The sequence below is a fragment of the Bos javanicus genome, chromosome 7 (genome assembly GCF_032452875.1).
Source record: "Bos javanicus breed banteng chromosome 7, ARS-OSU_banteng_1.0, whole genome shotgun sequence".
Taxonomy (NCBI): domain Eukaryota; kingdom Metazoa; phylum Chordata; class Mammalia; order Artiodactyla; family Bovidae; genus Bos; species Bos javanicus.
This window is the reverse complement of record NC_083874.1, coordinates 71,467,112-71,483,073: the sequence shown is the minus strand read 5'-3', so window position 1 is coordinate 71,483,073 and position 15,962 is coordinate 71,467,112. Positions and strand designations below refer to the sequence as shown.

At 46.2% G+C, this 15,962-nt stretch overlaps 1 protein-coding gene across 2 annotated transcripts in view; it reads left to right on the top strand.

The window, feature by feature from the left end:
* The first annotated feature begins 626 nt into the window (after window positions 1-626).
* CCNJL (cyclin J like) overlaps window positions 627-15,962 on the top strand; it is a 63,709-nt gene continuing 48,373 nt past the window's right edge. The window contains exons 1-2 of one of the 2 annotated variants that reach the window (XM_061424236.1): window positions 627-720; window positions 1,248-1,362. In XM_061424236.1, coding sequence (XP_061280220.1) covers window positions 1,297-1,362 — 66 coding nt within the window. In that variant the 5' untranslated portion in view covers window positions 627-720; window positions 1,248-1,296. Of the gene's footprint in view, window positions 721-770; window positions 859-1,247; window positions 1,363-15,962 lie in introns of those variants that run through there. The other variant, XM_061424237.1, reaches the window with a different exon arrangement.

The following is a 15,962-nucleotide window of genomic DNA, read 5'->3' as shown; positions in this document are numbered from 1 at the left end:
TGTATCACAAAAAGCAATCAATCTGTTGCTCCATCAGAGGGGCTGATTCAAGGGAGTGTCTTTCCGAAAACAAATTAAAACTAAATTAAAAAGACAATGCTTTCCATCCACCTGACCATCCAGAAACACTGGTTTTCTCTCAATGTAATGAGTAGATCTATACTTTGCAGGAGCACAAAACAAAACCCGTTGATTTACTGAGCCTCCTTTAGAAACAGGGACTCGTGGATAATCAAGAGCGGGTTTTAGGGGCTTCCGTGGGAATTTTACATTTAGACATTCACCTCCGCATTGCAGGGCTAGTTAAAAAGAAAAAGCAGGTGGAACCGACTAAAGGTAGAACAGCGCACGCGAGAGATAGAACTTTCTGGGGGCATCCTGCCCGCGCCTTTCACGAGTGGCGCGCGCAGGTGGCGCCGCGGTCCCAGCGCTGCCCGCGTGAGCACACGGTGGTGTCCAGGAGACCACCGGGAGTCCCCGCGAAGGTGAGAAGAAGCTTTCCACCCAGGCGGGGGTGGAGTGCGGACAGGAAAAACAGCCAGCTCGGGCGCAAGAAAGACTCCAATTCCCAGCCCCCAGCCCCGCGGGGTGCGGGGGCCGGCGGCGCATGCGCGAGGCCCGGCCCCCAATTCCCCCAGAGAAGGAGGGAGGCCCCCGGCGGCCCAGAGGCTGCGAGCCGCGGCGGGACCCGAGCGCACGCAGGGCGCGGCGGCGGCAGGGGTGAGCAGGCGGCGGCGGTCGAGAGCTTGGAGCGCCCCGCGCCAGGGGCCCCTTCGCTTGCAGGCACCCGAGGGCACAGCCGGCTCGGCCCTGGGAAGGGCCCGGCGCCCGCAGCCCCCCACCTCCGGAGAGGGATGCGTGAGTTTCGCCCCGGCTGGAGGGCAGGATGTGGGAGCAGGACAAAGGCTGGGCGGCGGGGGAGGAGTTGGGGACGGCGAGCCGGTGGCCGCTGCCGGAGCCCCGGCCTCTGGAGAGCTAGCGGAGTCTGCAACTTTCTGTGCAACTTTTGCAAAAAGGAAGATAAAAATTCTGCAAGTTGTTGCAGAGCTCCAGGTCGCCTCAGGTCCCGTGAGTAAAGGGGAGGGGACGCTGCAGCCTTCTTGGGATGGGAGGCGACCATCCTCCGCTGAGTGGGGCAGAAGGGGGCGCCCGGCGGAGGCCCGGGCCGAGGACAAGAGAGGATGGGGATGCCGGGGTAGGAGCTGGGGGGCGCGCTGCGGGCTCTGAAGTTGCCTGTGTCCACTCAGGGTGTGCCCTCAGAGCCCGGTAGCCTCGGAGAGCGGCGCTGCAGACGCGATGATGGATGAGCCGTGGTGGGAAGGGCGCGTCGCCTCGGACGTCCACTGCACCCTGCGCGAGAAGGTCAGTCCCTCCTCGTCCTTGTCACTCGCAGGACTGGGCATTTAAAGTCCCTTTCGCTCTTGACTCCATATCCTCGGGTCGCCCTGCGTCGGAGCTAGGAACTCCTGGTGCCTTTCTTTCCTTCTGCTCTTAGCCTCCTTCTGGGACATTCGCGGGAAGAAGGGGAATGAGAAACGGGACTGGAGAGCTTAAATTGATTTTTCTGCATAGGAGCCCAGAGTTGTTAGACAACTAAACTGTACTCCTTAAGGTGGTATTTCCCATAGTATTGTCACCCGAGATTATTTTAAAGGATACATGAACGGACTTAAAAAAGTTACCATGTATTTAATGTACAGTTTAAAAACATGTATCTAGCAAGCTCTGCGTAGAATAAATGATGCTGATTTTCCATTTATTGTAACGATATAGCAGTTCCTTTAAATATAAGTTTATTTAAGTAAGAGTAGTAACATGGTATAAAGAACAGTTAGGTTAATGCTAGACTAAGGCGTATGTAGTTATGCCCCACCCCAAATGTATCTAGGATGGGACTGAGATTTTAGTGTTTCTAAGATTTTAGAAACACTAGTCTAAAGGAGAGGCTACAAAACTAGGAGAATGTGGTGAGAAAACCAGCACTCCCCTGCCAGTGTGCCTCCACTGGCAGAAGATGGGGACAGCTGAGAGAGATCTCTGCTCTCCCCAACCCCTTAAAGGGAGAGGTGCTGATGGGCTCTGGGAAGGTGGCGGAGTCCAGGTGGGTTAGAGGTATGGCCTGTGTATCTTGTCTCCTGCCCCTGAGCTGAGACTGGGAAGGGTGGTTTGGGGAACAGGTGTGTAGTAAAAGGTGTATATTGGTTTCCTAGGGCTGCTGGACAAGCTACCACAAACCTGAAGACTTAATAAAAATGTGCTCTCTCACAATTCTGGAAGCTGGAAGTCCAAAATTAAGGTGTTAGCAGGGCCATGTTACTCCTTGGCTTTCCTTGGCTGGTAGATGCATCACTCTGTCTCTGCCTCTTGTCACACGGTGTTCTGTCGGTATGTCTGTCTGTGCCTCTGTTTTCTCGCTTTATAAGAACACCATTCGTTGGAATGAGGGCTGCTTGACCTCATCTTAATTTAACTAATTACATCAGAAAAGACCCTATTTCCAAATAAAGCCATTCTGAGGTTCTGGGTGGACATGAATTTTGGGGGGACACTATCCAACCTAGTACGGGGAGGGGGAGGTCTCCTTAGTGGAGTTCCTGGGTCCCTGCATAGACAGGTCCCACATCCAGTGCATTTGCACCCAATGTCTGTGGAGTTCTGCTTAAAAAGTCATTAGCTATTCAGAGTTTTTTCCTCATGAGAGGGTAGCTGTATTCCAGTCCAATTATCTTATCTTTGTTCCTGTACCTACTAGGCAATCTCTGTTTTGCATTGCTTGTCAGGGCTGTGGCTTTCCTCTGCTTCCCTTGGTTTCTCTCCCCAGAACAGTATGGCCCAAGGTGCAAGCATATCAAGGCATATGGAAAAGAAATCCAGATCTTGATGGTTCAGTTAACATGCAGGGAGTGGGAGTGGTAGACCAGGTAATAAGGATTGGTCCTTTTCTGGAGGTGGTGGCTAGATGAATTAGTGAGGCCTGCTGTAAAAACTGGGTTTCCCTGTTCTTTGCAGGTGCCAGTGGTTGTCAGTTCTGCTTGTAGCTTAGGGGAATGGCTTTGACCTCATTGGTTCCTTTCTGGCAGGAAGGATTTCTGCTGCTACTGCTAAGTCACTTCAGTCCTGTCCGACTCTGTGCGACCCCATAGACAGCAGCCCACCAGGCTTCCCTGTCCCTGGGATTCTCCAGGCAAGAACACTGGAGTGGGTTGCCATTTCCTTCTCCAATGTATGAAAGTGAAAAGTCAAAGTGAAGTTGCTCAGTCGTGTCCAACTCTATCGACCCAATGGACTGCAGCCTACCAGGCTCCTCTGTCCATGGGATTTTCTAGGCAAAAGTACTGGAGTGGGGTGCCATTGCCTTCTCCGAAGGATTTCTGAGAGCAGTATAAACTCAACCAGCTCAGTTACCTGAGAATCCTAGACCTTTTGTATATAAATAAGAATGTTCTAATCTCTCCTTCAGCAACTCAAAGGAGCAGGGCAGGCAGTTCCCCATTAATTGTGCCTCACCCATGTTGTATTAGTTCACTGTTGGGCTGCCTACCTTGAGGGAGGATGGGTTTGTCCAGGTCTTACGTGTTAGAGGTTGAAAACTCACTTGAGTTAGTGCTCAGAGTCACCTGTGACTTGAAACTGGTCTTATTAGTTCCTTTTTCTTTTTAATTGAAGTACAGGTGATTTACAATGTTGTGTCAGTTTCTAGTGTACAGCAAACTGATTCAGCTATGCATATATATATACATATTGTTTCATATTCTTTTCCATCATAAGATCGGAGAAGGCAATGGCACCCCACTCCAGTACTCTTGCCTGGAAAATCCCATGGACGCAGGAGCCTGGTGCCCTGCAGTCCATGGGGTTGCGAACAGTCGGACACGACTAAGCGACTTCACTTTCACTCTTCACTTTCATGCATTGGAGAAGGAAATGTCAGCCCACTCCAGTGTTCTTGCCTTGAGAATCCCAGGGATGGGGGAGCCTGGTGGGCTGCCATCTATGGGGTCAAGCAGAGCTGGACATGACTGAAGCGTCTTAGCAGCTTAGCAGTGCTATACAGTGGGACCTTACTGTTTATCTGTTCTCTATATAAGTTTGCATCTGCTAATTCCAAACTTTTAGTTTATTTCTCCCCTCCCATCTTCCCCCTTCAGTAACCATAACTTTGTTTTCAAAGTTTGTGAGTCTGTTTCTGTTTTGTAAGTAAATTCATCTGTATCATATTTTAGATTCCGCATGTAAGTGATATCATATGGTATTTGTCTTTTCCTTTCTGACTTAACTTCACTTAGTATGGTAATCTCTAGGTTCATCCATGTTGCTGCAAATGGCATCATTTGATTCTTTTTATGGCTGAGTAGTAGTCCATTGTATGTATATCACATCTTCATTCATTTGTTGATGGACATTTAGGTTGCTTCTATGTCTTGGGTATTGTAAATAGTGCTGCTATGAACATTGGGTTGTGAATGGTGTTTCAAATTTGTGTTTTTTCTGGGTATAAACCCAGGAGTGGGATTGCTGGATCATATGGCACCTCAATTTTTGTGTTTTTTGAGGAATTTCCATACTGTTTTCCATAGTGGCTGCCCCAATTTACATTTCCACCAACTGTTAAGGAGGATTCCCTCTTCTCTACACTCTTTCCATTATTTTTATTGTTTGTAGACATTTTAATGATGGCCATTCTGAGCAGTATGAGGTGATACCTCATTGTAGTTTTGACTTTCAGTTCTCTAAAAATCAGCATTTTTTCATGTAACTAATGGTCATCTGTCTGTCTTCTTTGGAGAAATGTCTGTTTAGGTCTTCTGCCCAATTTTTGATTGGGTTGTTTGTTTTTTTGTTATTGAGTTGTATGAGCTGTTTGTATATTTTGGAAATTGAGCCGTGTAGGTCACATCATTTGTGAATATTAAAGTACTCCTTTGAGCATCCTACCTGGCCCTGCTGCTTCTGTTGAAGCAGCCTTAGAGCCCTTCCTCATTTAACTACTTTTCTGCTGGGGCCTGGCGGTGCCAGCCAGTACAGGGGAGTCAGGATTCTTCCCCATCACACCTGTGCCCTTGAACTTCTTCACTGAACATGAGAGAGGAGCAGATCATCCCTACCAGGCTAGTGGTGACAGTGAGGCTGTTGGTGATGTTTTTCAGGCATATGGCTCAAGGAGTGTTCGGATTAGACTGACTTCCACTTTTTTTTTTTCTTTTTTTTTTTTGCCAAAAGATGCATCCAGCCATTTAAAATGAGCAGGTTCTGGATACACATGATGGAATTAGGGCTGGGGATGGCTCTCAGCTTGAGGCCCAACTTCGTGGTCCTTCAAGCCTCTCTCCCCTCCCCCAAGTGCCCTGGCCCCAAACTCATGCTTCCCTCATGGTCCTGTTACCTGTGTCCCACTCACCAGACTGTGAGCCTCTCACAGGCGTGTGGTGTGTTGTGTGATATCTCAACTTTACCAGACCAGCGTGTGGTATGGAGGGAAGACAAGGGGTGTCCACTGCTTCACCTGCTGCAGGCACAGCCATTGGGGGAGCACAGAGGCGAAGGATCAGGCTCAGGTGGACTTCCTGGGGCACTCGAATGGTGGTGCAGGAGTGCTTCCCAGGAACCCTCTGTCGGGTCTCGAGCATGCCCCAGGAGGTCGCCCTGGCCTGGCGGGGGCTGTCCATGTGAGTGGCTGCAGTGCTGGCCGTGGTGCCAGGGACAGGATCAGGTGAAGGCCGCCTCCTGGCCTCCTATGGACTTAGACAGTAGATAGTCTCATTCTCTTCTGGGATAATGTGGGAGTGGGAGTGGGGAGGAGAGGAATAGAGGAGGGACTAGGAAAAGAATTCCCCACAAAGACAGATCTACTGACCTGGACCAAAGTCCTGCCTTGGGATTGTAGGAAAAGACCTACAGGTTTAGCCCGAATAATAGAAACCTAGATCATTCCTCCCACACTTCTGCTGGGAGGTTCCATTTTCCTCCCTGAATTTTGTTTTTGGACGAGCAGGACAATAGATAGAACTCACTCTGGTCTCCTTTTGACTTATGTCCATTTTATACATAATCATCATTCCAGTTAGGAGGAAGTGCTTATGTTAGTAAAACAGAATGTTTAATAGCTCTCATCACTGTGATTTAAGGCTTCTTGGGTATGTGGAAGACTTTCTGGATATGGGGATTTCAGAGGAGTACTTGGGGAAGAAGTACCCCCACCCTCCCGAAGCCACGTGGACAGCGCTGGTAGCTTTCTCTTCCAGGACTCTGGGAGCCTGTGTGCCAGAGGCCTCCTTCTCCTCCAGCCCTCTCTTCCTCCATCAGGCATTCACCTTCTCCCAGGATCGGAGTCACGTGGTACCATTGGGGTCTTCTCCATCACCCTCGATTTGAGATCTTCAGAGCAAACAGCCACGGAATGTATATTCCCTAAAACAGCCAGTTTTCTCTTCCCAGCCAGTTTTCCTGAAGCTGGGTTTCTTGTACACATAAAGGCCTTTAACTGTGTGAGACTGTGTTTTTTGAACCAGTGGAGTGTTAAAGGACATTTGTACTGATCTGTGACTAAATTTACCCAGAGAAATTCTGAAACACCAACAGAAATGATGTTTAGTGATGATAATGTTGGTGGCTACCGCTTCTTGAGCACTTCATATGTTTCAGACAGTGTGCCAAGCACGCCCCTGTGTGTTATCTCACACTTCATATTTGCCCCAGTTCTGGGACTGACCCTGTAGATGGAAACTATAAGACAGAGTGTGTCAGTAACTGTCGTGAGATCAAATCCCTGCTTGTATCAGAGCCTGAACATAAATTTGTTTGGGAGAAAACCACCCATTTTAGCCAAGAATGGAAGTACAGCGCCAGGAACAACCAAGGCTCTGCCCTCCGTAACGCTGTAGGCTCTGTATCTTAGTTTGTGGTCCGATGGCTCTCCAAGGGCTGGGTTCTCCCTAAACCATCCTGAGAAACCTGGGCATTGGGAATTGCTGACTCCCAGGGCAGGGCCTCGCTTATCTGGTCCTGGTGGGTCCCCTGCCCCACTTGTGCATGGCGCTTCTCACCTTGAAGTGATCTGGCCTCTGCTGTTTCCTGCCCCTGGGGTGCACCTGGGGGGCTGCTCCTGTTTCTCCTGGCTGGAAAAGGGTGAGGTGCCTTGGGACCTTCCTCTTCCTGGAACTCTGACAGCTGCGTGTGGTAGGGTCTCACCCCAGCTCTGTCCTTCACCTGGATTAAAACCGCTGTCTCCTAGTGACTCCTAAAGTGCGCACATTGTTTTATTTTTCTTTTCCAACATCCGTGGTCCCTCTTCTCACTCCTTCCCTTACATTGCTTGAATGTCCCCACTGCAGAGCTGAACATCTGTCTCCTTATAGAAGGTGTTGACCCAGGTTACCTCTTACTTGGTTTTTCTATTCCCTTCCCCCTCATTTTTGGGTTTCTGCACCCCCAGGGAGCAGTTCTTCCTAAATCATAAGGTACACCCAGGTCCACCCATGAGAAAATGTACCATGTACTGGGATGTGTCTGCCCAGCTTAGTTCCAGGAATGTGTCTCCCAGGCCTTTCAAACCCGAATGCTGGCTGGGACAAGCCCTTGGGGACTGACAGGGGCGCCTTGTGGTGGTGGTCTTCAAGTGGGAAGACAGCCAGCCAGAGGTAAGGGTGAAGCTTTTAGCGGAAGCAGAAGTCTCTGGCATGCATCCTCCAGGCATGCTGCAGACTGCTATGGAGGTGTGTGCAGCCAGAGGATGGAAGGTGGATTGAGAAATGGGGTTCAGAGGCAGGAGGAGATGGCCTTCAAAGTGGCATCTGGCTTGCAGACTCACTGACTGCTCTGCCTTACCTGTATTCTCTAGAAAGCTGGGGACAAAACGGAACCAGAACTTGGCATTTTCTCTCAAGTCCTAGCAGCCTTAGACTGTGGAAGGCCCCAGTGTGCCCTCAACACTCAGCTGAGACTAGATCTTTGCATGTTATCCGTTTTCTGTGGAAGAAGTAGATTATCTCGAAGGCCCCGTTTCATCTGTAAACCAGGAGAGTGATTCCTGCTCCCTGCCTCCCAGGTATCCTGGGAGAAAATGGGTATGGGTATCCTCCTTCCGTCTCCCGGGCCTCTGATTGTGGAGTGGGGAAGGGTCTTGGCGGGCATCCTAGTTGGCTGGGGAAGTCTGTGCTCCCTAAGTGAAGGGAGGACAGTTAAGACTTCGGGTTGGCTCTGTGCCCTTGCCCTTGACTTGTTCTTTGTCTTCTAAACCACACAGCCCCTTGGGTAAAGGGAGTGCAGCCAGCAGTTCTCTCTGAGAGAACCTGCCAGAAAGAGGTGACATTGTTGGTCTGCTGTTTCTTCCTTTTCTTTCTCTCTCTTCTTTTGGCCATGCTGCGCAACTTGCAGGATCTTAGTTCCCTGACCAGGGATTGAACCCATGCTCCTGCAGTGGAAGCACTGAGTCCTAACCACTGGATGGCCAGGGATTTCCCTTCATTTTTTAAAAAAAGTTATTAAACACACAAAGTACTTTTTTTGTTTCTCTAGGAAACTACGAAAATAAATACAAGCAAACAGAAGAAAGTAATATTCCCCCCACAACCCCACTCCTCAGAGTAATCTGTTAACATTTTAGTGTAGGTTCTTCTGTTCTTGTGTGTGTGTGATCACATTTCTGTAGAGCTTTTATTTAGTGAAGATGGAAAATATCTTTTCTTAAAACACTGTTGATTTCATAATATATCATGCTCACATTTCCATATCGTTGTTCTTCACCCAGTCCTGATTATTGGACTTTTGCAAAAAATTTGAAACAATGCATTGTGTTTATTTAGAATAGACAATATAAGAACATTGTAAGAAAGAAACAAACACATATGAAAGGTTGGATGGTGAAGAGGCTCTAGTTCCCTCCCTGAAAGGTACCACTGACTCCAATTTCTCCTGAATCTTTCCAGAGTTATCCTGTGTATGAACAAACCATGTGTGTGTGTTCTGACACAAGTGGTAGTAGAATTTATACACTTCCCTGTACCATTTGATTTTTTAAATGTTTACATTTTAATAATTTAAATGTTTTATGAAACCACCAACAGAAGCCCCATGACCAAAGGGAATTTTTTTGGTCTTTTCTGCTCACTGTAACGATAAAGGTATAGTGTAGATACTCAGTATATATGTGTTGAATGAATGAATGAAATGTTTCTTTTTGGCCATTTTTTATCCAAATGTATACATTTTATTTTATATAAATGTTTTCATAGTGTATTACAGTATATTATAGTTTCATAATTTTTTTGTTAACTGTATATACTAAATAACTTTCTAAGTTAACTATTGGTCTACAGGTTTCATGCATAATGTTCCATTGTATGGATATACCATGATTGGATTAACTTGTTTCTTTGTTGAATACTTAAATGGAGCTGCTTATTCATTTTTTTAAGCTGAAGTTAGTTTATATATGATACAACACACAGATCTTAAGTGATTTTGCAGTTTTGAGTATGCAGCAAGTTTTGACAAATGTATATACATGTAGCAACCACCATAGTCAATAGATAAAACATTGGCATCAACCTAGAAAGTTCCCAGGTACCTTTTCTCAGTCACTCACCCCGTCTTGCTCCCAACACCAGGCAGTCACTGAGCTGTTTTTTGTCTGTGTGGATAGTTTATCTTTTCCAGAGTGGAAATGGAGTTACGTGCATATGCTCTTTTCTGTCTGTCTTTTTAAAGTGTTAGTTTTTTAACACTTTTGAGATTCACCTGTGTTGTGTCTATTAGGAGTTTGTTTCTTTTTTATTGCTGAGTAATATTCCACTGTATGTATATTAGATAATTTGTCCATCCCCCTCTTGATGGCCTTTTGGGTCATTTCTCTTGTTCCATTTGATTTTATGCAACACTGAAGTGGTGATCCTACTCTGCTGTCTATGAGTGTGCTCATGAGAATAAATGCCTAGAATGGAATTGCTTGTCACAGGGTATGATTTTAAGAACTTTGTATTTCACCAGTTAATAATTCTCAAAAGTTGCACCAGCTTTCACTTGAACCAGTGGTGTGGGAGGGTGTCTGCTTCCCAGTAACTTTGCCAACCCTGGTATTAGCCTTTTCTAAAAGTCCAGGGACCTCCCTGGTGGTCCAGCAGTTAAGAATCTGCCTTGCAATGCAGGGGACGCGGGTTCAATCACTGGCTGGGGAATTAAGATCCTACATACCTGGAGTAACTAAACCCACACACCAGAACTACTGAGCCTGCGAGCCAAAACTAGAGAGTCCATGTACTTCAACGAAGAGCCCACATGCTGCAACTAAGACTAAAATAAATGGTAAAAAAAGAAAAAGTCTGTTCCGTTTTAATAGGTCAAAATGGTGTCTCTTGTCTGTGTTTAAAAAGAATCAGGAACTCTGAATAGGAAAAGTACTAAAAGATGCAAAGGAAGCAGTAGAGAACTCTGAACACTTTCCAGGATCTGGGGAGGCCCATCTGCAGCAGAGAACCATCCTGAGACTCATGTCATGCTAGGGGAGGCCTGCTCACCTTGGACTCAGGCCACAGAACTCTCCAGGCTCCCCCTGCGCCCCGCCACCGCAGTGTGTGCATGGAGTCACTTGGAAACTGAATCCTGAGGCTGAATTTGAATTGTCCTGAGGCACTGGCCCCCTTGTAGGTCACTGGAGCAGATGGTACCAGAGCCTGGATGTTCTCTTGGTAGGGACATCCCTGCTGGTAGCACCAGCTACTTACTTACTGAGCTGAAAAATGATCGTCTGGTGACTTGAGTGGGTGGGTTGGGATGACAGGGAAGGGTAGGGAGGATCATAAGAACAGCAAGAAGCATCAGGAATTGGATTGATGGAACTAGTGTAAGGAAAAGTTGTAGAAAACCTCAGTGCGCATCAGAGAGGAATTGGTTTCACTGTGGTTCATCCATGCACTAAAATAGGTGGAATTATTAGATGTGAAGAGGTACATAACTTTATACTTAATAACAATTGATTTTTCTGATCATTGTAAAAGTGATCAAATGACTTAATAGGTCTGACTCTTTGGAGTGAACTTGTCCTTAATTTTTTATTATAGAAATTTAAAAAGATACACAAAAGTAGAGAGAATAGTGGAGTGAATCCCTGTGTACTCTACACCTAGCTTCAGTACCTGCTTCTTCTTTGGACAGCATGTCATTTCACCCATAAATATCTACTGAGATAAAGGCCATTTTAAAAAGACATAACAACTATGCCATTCTTACAAAACTCACTATCATTCATTAATAGTCTTCTATGACTCAGTTCCATGCATTGGAGAAGGAAATGGCAACCCACTCCAGTATTCTTGCTTGGAGAATCCCAGGGACAAAGGAGCCTAGTGGGCTGCCGTCTATGGGCTCGCAGAGAGTCGAACACGACTGAAGCGACTTAGCAGCAGCAGCAGCAGCATGGCTCAGTTCGTGTTCAGTTCTCCCAGCTGTCTCATAAATGGCTTCTATAGTTGTTTCATTTGAATTATGATCTAGATAAGGTCCATGCGTTACATTTTCTTAATGGAATGACAAATGGCAAAATTTCCTTTTCCCTGGTGCTGTATTGCCAGATGACACCACCCTTAGGGCAGAAAGTGAAGAAGTAAAGAGCCTCTTGATGAAAGTGAAAGAGGAGAGTGAAAAAGCTGGCTTAAAACTCAGCATTCAGAAAACTAAGAGGGTTCTTTAAATTCTATAGTGCTATAAAAGTTTCAGAAGTTTCACATACATGATTTAATATAATCCTGTAATAACACTTTTTTAAAATCTGCCTTCTCCTATATTGTCCCTCCTCTTTTCCTCTCTCCATTGGTAACCAGCAGTTTGTTGTTTATATCTGTGAGTCTGCTTCTTTTTGGTTATATTCACTAGTTAACATTTTTTACATTCCACATATAAGTGATATCATACAATATTTGTCTTTCTCTGACTTATTTCACTTAGCATCCATCAATGTTGCTGCAAATGGCAAAATTTCCTTTTTAGGGCTGAGTAGTATTCCGTTGTATATATGTAGACACCACATCTTCTTTATCCATTTAGCTTTTGAAGGACAGTTAGGTTGCTTCCATACCTTGGTAGTTGTAAATAATGTTGCTTTGAACACTGGAGTACACATATCTTTTTGAATTTGTGTCTCTGGTTTTTTCGGCTATCTGCCCAGGAGTGGAATTGCTTGGTTGTATGGTAGTTCTATTTTAATATTTTGGAAAATCTCTATACTGTTTTCCACAGTGGCTGTACCGGTTTGCATTCCCACAAGTAGTGTAGGAGGGTTCTCTTTTTTTCTCCACCTCCTTGCCAACATTTGTTATTTGTATTTTTTTTTTCCTTTTGGTTGTGCTGGGTCTTTGTTCTTACGAATGGGCTTTCTCTAGTTGCGGCAAGTGGGGGGCGATTTTTTGTCGCAGTGGCTTCTCTTGTTTCGAGGCACCGGCTTTAGGGCAGTCAGGTGCTAGGGCTCGAAGGCTTCAGTAGTTGTGGCACGTGTTTTTGTTAGTGGTGGTTCTCAGGGCTTAGAGGAGGGGCTCCGTAGTTGTGGGAACGCTGGCTTAGTTGCTCTGTGGCAGGTGGAATCTTCCCACTCCAGGGATCAAACCCTTGTCTCCTGCATTGGCAGGTGGATTCTTATCCACTGTACCAAGGAAGTCCATTACTTGTGTTCTTTTTGATGATGGCCATTCTGTAGATGTCAGGTGATATCTCGTGGTTTTCGTTTGCATTTCCCTGATGATTATTGATGTTGAGCATCTTTTCATGTGCCTGTTGGCCATCTGCATTTCCTTTGAAAAATGTTTGTTTAGTTCTACCCTTTTTAAAATCCAGTTGTTTGTTTTTTTGATTTGTATTTGATCTGTTGAATTGTATCAGTCATATCATTGCAAATAACTTCTACTATTCAGTAGGTTTTAAAAAATTATTCTTAAGTCTTTCATTCTATAATGGTCTCCCTGCCTCCCATTGCCTTAAAAAATTATTTTTCATGCCATTGAATTTTGGCTAATATGTCCTGAAGGACACCCCATATTCTTGATTTGACCTATTACTTCCTCATGGTGTCCTTAACTTCACTGTTAAGTTTGGCTTGTGTACTTTCCTACTCTGTGGGACTAGGACATGCTGTAACCTTCTTGTTCTCTAGCTGTCAATCAAACATCACTTTTTCAGAAGAACCTTCCCTGGCTGCCACACAAGGTCAATGTGGGCCCCTGCTATGTTCTTAGACAACCTTTGATTATTCCTTCAGCACGAAGCACAATTTGTAATTGTATACTTATTAATGGAATTACTCCATTTGGATCTCCCTGGATGGCAGGTTTGTGAGGACAGGCTGGGACTGTGTCTCCCCAGTTCTGAGCAGAGCAGCTGCTGCATATGAGCAGCTCCCCTCCCCCCATTGGTATGTGCTCATCACTGACGCCTGGTCTGGGGTCTGTGCTTTATAGTCCACACCTCACCTTCCTGGACCTCACTGCCTGGTGGGGTAGGTAGCATGGCTGCCAGTAACTCCATCTGCTGGGAGAGAAACAGCCTCCAAGGACTTCAGCACTTGGACATTAAGTGGGAGAGCTGGGACCTTAAAACCTCGAGATCTGCTGTCCCGAATCTGACTTTCAGCAAGCAGAGTTGCATGCAGCCTTGAAGGCAGTGATATGTAACAGGAACTTCCCCTGGCGGCGGGGCAACACCTGGGCACCCACACAGGGAGGTGAGAAGGCGGGGGCGAGTGGTACAGAGCTGTTGGCTCTGAGTGGAAATCTCTCATGGGTCTCTTGTGTTAACTTTCTGTTTTGAAATAATTTCAAACTTAGCAGAGTTGCCAGCACAGTACACAATTGTAAACACTTTAACACATTTGACTTATCATCACCTTTTTCTTTCTTTAGACATTTTTTTTCCTCTCTTGGATCAAGATGCAGATGCAATTCCCTGTTATCCCTTAACATTTCAGCATTTCTTTTGCATGGTTACTTTTTTTAAAAAATTTATTTGGCTGCACTGGGTCATAGTTTCACCCTGCAGGATCTTTAGTTGTGGCATGTGGGATCTAGTTCCCCAATCAGGGATCAAACCTGGGCTCTCAGCATTGGGAGCTCGGAGTCTTAGCCATTGGACCACCATGGAAGTCCCTACATGGTTTCTTTTAAGATGGGCCATAAATTCTGGGGGAATTTTCGTCAAACCACTAGCAGCACCTTCCCAGCTAGGAATCCTCTCTGGAAGCCTGTTTTGGGTGAAGGGGATACAGCAGTCAGATCAGGAGGAAGGGTGGCCTGGCTCTGAGTCTGGGAAGACAAATTCTGGTTCATTTCCTTGAACTGTCCCGTGCCTTGTTGACTGACCACTTCTTTATCAGGCAGTGCAATGGTTTTTCCAGTAGTCACGTATGGATGTGAGAGTTGGACCATAAAGAAGGCTGAGCACTGAGGAGTTGATACTTTTGAACTGTGGTGGTAGAGAAGACTCTTGAGAGTTCCTTGGACTGCAAGGAAGTCAAACCAGTCAATCCTAAAGGAAATCAACCCTGAATATTCATTGGAAGGACTGATGCTGAAGCTGAAACTCCAATACTTTGGCCACCTGATGTGAAGAACTGACTCGTTTGAGAAGACCCTGATGCTGGGAAAGATTGAAGGCAGGAGGAGAAGGGAACAACAGAGGATGAGATGGTTGGATGGCATCACCGATTCAGTGAACATGAATTTGAGGAAGCTCTGGAAGATGGTGATGGACAGGAAAGCCTGGCGTGTTGCAGTCCATGGGATCGCAAAACCTCGTGTGTTACCTGCAGACACCGAGAAGCTGTACAGAAGATAGCACAGCCCCTAGCCTCACTCCTGGGGGGGAGGTTATTCTTAGTACAACTGAGGATAATCATCTCAGACCACTTCTGGCTGTTGTATTTGTCAGTGGTCATAATAGCCAGTGAAAGTTGGCAAAGCTCTTCCCCATTAATGGGTGCTTGTTGTGTGCCTGACTTATGTTACCTCCCATTATCTAAATCCTCTGCTGCTGCTGCTAAATTGCTTCAGTCATGTCTAACTCTTTGTGATCCCATGGACAGAGGAGCCTGGCGGACAGGGTCCATGGACTCTGTCCGTGGGATTCTCCAGGCAAGAATACTGGAGTGGGTTGCCATGCCTCCCTTCAGGAGATCTTCCCGACCCAGGAATCGAACCTGCGTCTCTTAAGTCTCCTGCATTGGCAGGCAGATTCTTTACTGCTAGTGCCATCTGGGAATCCCCTAAGTCCTCTAGTAGGTACTAAATTATCTTCATTTTACCCCCACTTTACAGATGAGACAGATGCTAAAGTTTACAGAGTTAAATAACTTATCCAAGGTCATGCAGCAGGTAGATGAAAGAGTCAAGATTTGAACCCAGGCAGACTGGCTCCAAAGTGCACACTCTTAACCACTATACCCATGATGACATCCCATTGCCTGGGGAAATATGAAAAGCTTCCAAAAGAAGGTGAGACATAGAGGAATTTCATCTTCTAGGGCCCAGGGCTGCAGCATATGGTGATCATGCATTGATGGTCTGCCTGGGGCAGTCTGATGAGTAGGGGGCGGGCAGGTGGACCAGGAGTATCAGCTCTGGGATGTAGGTCTCGGTAGACATTTACAGTTATCCTGAGACATAGAGAACTCTGAGGAATGGGGGCTGGATCACTGAAAAATATCCTTGGCCTTGAAGACCTAGGTGTTGGCAGTGTTCCAAAGAGATGGCCTCTGAACCAGGGCAGGAAGTGGGAAGACTTGAGAGTATTAGGCAATAGGATCATAGGAACCAGTTAACAAACAGAGTGAAAGACTTAATGTTTCTTACTTGTTGGAACAAAGTGATTTTCCATTGCTGAGGGATTGGCCTTTTTCATTGTGAAGATTGTTGTTGGAATGCTCCTTCCAGCAATTGCTAGTTTCTGTGTAATTTTTCAAGGCTCCCACTGCCCTCTAAATTAAGGGA